General features: G+C 36.6%; 1 protein-coding gene across 2 annotated transcripts; it reads left to right on the plus strand.

The window, feature by feature from the left end:
* The first annotated feature begins 412 nt into the window (after positions 1 to 412).
* Positions 413 to 3,805, plus strand: LOC107028252. 2 transcript variants are annotated; one of them, XM_015229289.2, is made up of 3 exons: positions 413 to 586; positions 2,220 to 2,829; positions 2,935 to 3,805. In XM_015229289.2, exons 1-3 carry the CDS (start codon positions 469 to 471, stop codon positions 3,602 to 3,604), a joined length of 1,398 nt encoding a protein of 465 aa, XP_015084775.2. In that variant the 5' UTR covers positions 413 to 468; the 3' UTR covers positions 3,605 to 3,805. The 2 variants fall into 2 exon arrangements, with proteins under 2 accessions (XP_015084775.2, XP_027775187.1); XM_027919386.1 differs by having other exon boundaries at positions 498 to 586; positions 2,239 to 2,829.
* The last annotated feature ends 1,244 nt before the right edge of the window (positions 3,806 to 5,049 follow it).

A 5,049-nucleotide genomic window follows, 5' to 3' on the forward strand; every position in this document is an offset into this window, starting at 1 on the left:
GCGAGATATTTGGGAGAGAGGCGTCTGACAATTTTTTGCAAACGTTTGCTATGGAACATAATTAAATCAAACCCTAGCTACTCCATGTTATTAGTTTGTTATTATATACAATTTTCCCAAAGAAAAATACTAAATAAATTAGATAGAAAAATATTTATTTTAAAAAAGTAAATTGTCATGTTTGTAATTAAAATATTATTGTTATAAATAAAAAGTTTAAAATAATATTATGTCAATTATGGTGTTAGAGGATATATTATTGTAATTTTTGCCTTTTCGTTGAATTAATTACCTGACAGAAACATAAGAGAGTGCAATTATTTTATATATTAGTGATAGAAGGAGGCAGAAAGGTTTGTTGTTTGTTATTGTAAGCAGTAAATGAATAATTTTCCTATAGTTTCTCCGCCTATTTCGTTGTAAATAATGTATGTCTCCATGAGTGTTTTTACACTTACCATATAATAGATGCCCTTCTCCTCATCCATGCATCATTTCTTTTTTGTTAATTGGATCGGACAGAAAGAAACTTTGAATTTATCGGAATTGAAATTTACCTGCTATCCAGAAAGTTGTAAAAGAGGAGGTATTTTTATGAATTTCATCTCCGCCTATTTTATTTTTTGTTTTTGCTTCTTTCATCATATTTAATTTTTTGCTTCTTCCTCAATGTTATTTGAATACAATTAATGGCTAAAAATTGAAACTGACAGAATATCAGAAATTAATGGGGGTTTTTGTGTCTAGTGGAATGCTATCGTCAGTTTTGACTGCGCTAACTTACAACTTGTCTTAATTCTGAACATCCTAATTGTGTTGGCGGGACTAGGATATGAGCGTGAATAAGTTAAAAGGATTCAACATCTACTATATACATTATAATCCCCTTGACCCTTGCATTCTTGTATGTATCGTATCTCAATTTAGACTAAATATGGTTCAGTAGGTATAGGTGAGAAAATAATGGAGTTGTGATAAGGACACAAACTTGGATCCTTTAGTCCAAATGGAGTTTTTAGGGTAAACTGGATAGTCATATAAACTTTGTTGATAGCTTAAGTACACCACTATTTAATTATTACTATGATGAAGAGGTATTGAGAGCATATAAATTATGGCTCAAACGAATCCCTACTTTAACAAACAAACTAATTAATGCAACATATCTCAGATTAACCCAAGGTTCTACCTTATTTTTGGTGAAGAATGAGGAAAGTACTGTATGGATTACTTAACTTAGGATTATACTTGAACAGCTCGTAATTGATGGCTTGAAGAAGTTTGTGTAATGTTAGTTAGTTTTAATCGATCTGGGCAGTAGTCTTTCTTGATTATAAGGTTTTCCTTTTACCTTTTCATTCTTCGCTGTTCATCTCAATCCTCCCAATCAATATAATGACATTAAACATAGTTAGTGTTCATATGGGGATATATTTGCATGTCGGGCTATCGCTATATTCCATGCACACAAATTATGATGTTGTATTATATAGATCGAGGTGTAACCACATTTTACTGTAGAAATGTCAAGCCCATCAATAGGAAGGGATTATACATGCAGAATCTTTCTGGATTATATAGAATATTTCACTTCCTGGTTACAGTATTTACTAGATTATTCGTCGTGCACATATTTTGCTAGTCCATTCTCCATCTGGTTATAAACAATTTTTTTTTAAAAATATACTCTTTTCATTTGCTCATGGAAGATTGCACCCAATAAAGCTGAAAGTCAGTTATAACTGATTGCAGAATATTCATGTGAAAAAACTGCAGCATATCTGCATATGCAATAATCTAGAAACTTACTGGTTCAAATTAATTATCATCAGTTTTGCCTGTTTGCGAGAATAATTTATGTTATTTGTAAGGAAACGCTTCTTGTCTTCTTATTCTATGATCTGACCAACTCGATTGACTTCCCAATCATTTAAAATGACCAACTTGAAACTTCAAAACATATGTGCCAATATGAAGCATGTTAATTTTATTTCAATATATTTATATTGTATCAGTTGTGCAACTTCAGATTACCTCAAGCTTATAGAAATTCTTAGACTTTAGTATGTCTTGTTGGTTTTACGGAAAGATTTCTATATAAACATGAATGTGTAGCATTATATTGCTGAGTAAAGAACAATATTAGATGAGCTAATTGACTAGGTCAATGATGCCTGTTCAGAATACTGCTGTTAACGTGACAAAGTGTGGTATAACAGATGGTGGTCTTTTGAGCAGAATGAATCCTCAGGCCTTCATTAGGCTCTCAATAGGGTCACTGGCGTTGAGAGTGCCTGGAATAACTTTAAATGGTGCAAAATCAGGGAGAAGTGCATTATGTTTTCCTTGTGTGTGCGAGATCCGTCTTCGAGGTTTCCCTGTGCAAACAGCAACCATTCCATTGGTATCTTCTACTACTCCAGATGCTAACAATATCACCTCCAGTTTTTATCTTCAAGAATCTGATTTGAAAGCATTACTGGCACCTGGCTGTTTATTAAAGCATCATGCATGTCTAGAGATTGTTGTTTTCACAGGACACAATGAAACTCACTGCGGTATTGGTATTAAAAGGCAGCATATTGGGACGTTTAAGCTGGAAGTAGGTCCTGAGTGGGGTAATGGGAAGCCAGTCATTCTGTTCAATGGCTGGATACACATCGGCAAGAACAAGATAGGTGGAGCAGAGCTTCATTTGAGAGTGAAGCTAGATCCAGATCCAAGATATATTTTCCAGTTTGAAGATAAGACCAAACTAAGTCCACAAATAATTCAGCTTCAAGGAACCATCAAGCAGCCAATTTTTAGTTGCAAATTTAGCCAAGACCGGTACACACATTTTTTGCTTTAGTATTTATACATTGAGACGACCATTTCTTTCATTAGTTTTTAGTTGCAGATGATTAGTTGTGGTTCTATGATCTATAATTACAGGGTATCTCCACGAGACCCATTGAGTAATTTTTGGTCTAGCTCTTTTGATGGTTCTGAACTAGACGTTGGAAAAAGAGAGAGGAAAGGATGGAATGTGAAGATACATGATCTCTCTGGCTCAGCTGTTGCAGCAGCCTTCATAACAACTCCTTTTGTGCCGTCAACAGGTTGTGATTGGGTTTCCAGATCCAACCCAGGAGCTTGGTTGATTGTTCGTTCTGATGTTTGCAGGCCTGAAAGCTGGCATCCATGGGGAAAGCTTGAAGCATGGCGTGAACGTGGGATCAGAGACTCCATTTGCTGTCGGTTTCATTTACTAACTGAGGGTCAGGAATTAGGGGATCTTCTTATGTCTGAGATCTTGATCAGCGCTGAAAAGGGTGGGGAGTTCTACATAGACACAGACAAACAGGTTAGAGCAGCATCGAGTCCAGGAGGGAGTGGAGACTTTGCAGCATTAAGTCTTGCAGCAGGGGGGTTTGTGATGAGCTGTCGGGTGCAAGGAGAAGGGAAATGCAGCAAGCCCCTTGTGCAGCTTGCGATGCGACATGTGACTTGTGTGGAGGATGTTGGGATATTCATGGCTCTTGCAGCTGCAGTTGATCTGAGCATTGAAGCATGCAGGCCCTTCCGCAGAAGGCTTAGAAGAAGTGCTAGCCATTCCTGGTGACTCAACTTGGTTTGCTCTATAGATTGATCTCTTCTGGTTCCGGAGAATGTGCTCATTTCCATTTTAACCCACTGACTCGACTCGACTCGTTAATATAATTTACTTGTTAGTTAGTAAACGAATTAGAATAATTCATATGTATTAAAGCTAACATAATGTTTGATGCCTGCCTTTTTTAGTTTTGTTTTGTATAAGATTCAATAGTCATCATTTTACATGATTTTATTATTTTATAATTATAGCATAAATACCTATACTGTGCATAAATCGAAACGAATGGGCTATCCCACAAAATTCTAGTGAAAAAGAATAACAGTGAAGTAATTTTTCTAATCAAAGGATACATTAAAAATTATTAAGGTATGCATGAGCAGAATTAAACACAACTTTCCACCTACTTAATTACACTACGTCAAGCAAAAAAGAAAAATAGGTAAAATATTCCCCTTCCACTCCACATCACTTTTGATGCTTGTTTAAGTTTATATTTATTTATTTTTCAAAAAGAAAAGAAAGCAAATAAGAAAATATGAATTATGATGTTCAACAAATGAATCAATTAGTGTAATCATGAATTGTACAAATTTCCACGTTCCAAAATAGAGAGAGATTCTCTAATATGCCAAAAAAAAAGAAGAAAAAAAATAACAAGAATTAATGGGAATCTACAAATAAAAGAAGACATCATTAGCAATATTTAAATGATCTTCATGATTATGATCCATCCTATCATCTTCTTCTGAGATCAACGGCACAGATTCATCCTTTACATCTGACGGCGCATATTCAGCCACGCCTTCCTCAATCACATCCTCCTTACTGGGGCTGGGACTACGAGCCTCACAAAGTAGATCGCTGCCTTCCATTCCAAACACGCACCATGAATCCTTCATTGTCGCCGGCGAAGGAGACTCAACACTGGTACTAAAATCCGTAATTCTCTCATCCATTATTACGGCCAATGGAGATTGAAATCTACCCACAGAAGCATCAATTCTCTCCTCAGGATAATACATGTCCATAGAGGCCGGAACACCGCCGTTATTTATCTCATCCGGATAACCGAACCTCATTGTCTCCGGCGAAGGAGACTCAACACTGGGGTTATTTATCTCATAAGGATAATCGAACCCCATTGTCTCCGGCGAAGGAGACTCAACACTGGGGTTAGTTACCTCATCCGGATAGCGAATCTCCATTGTCTCTGGAGACGGAGACTTAACACTGCCGTTAACTGTATCATCCAGAAAAAGGATATCCATTGTCGCCGGAGATGGAGAAGGCACAAAGCTGCCGGAATCAAGCGAATAACCGGCGTTATCCAACGACATTGACACAGATAACACAACAATCCACCGATTTCTATAAACTTCGGTACTGTTTACTATGACGCCGTTAACAGTTAGAACGCCGTCAACGAAATTTACGAGCAGCGTCTTGTTCGG

Source organism: Solanum pennellii, chromosome 8, assembly GCF_001406875.1.
Source record: "Solanum pennellii chromosome 8, SPENNV200".
Lineage (NCBI taxonomy): Eukaryota > Viridiplantae > Streptophyta > Magnoliopsida > Solanales > Solanaceae > Solanum > Solanum pennellii.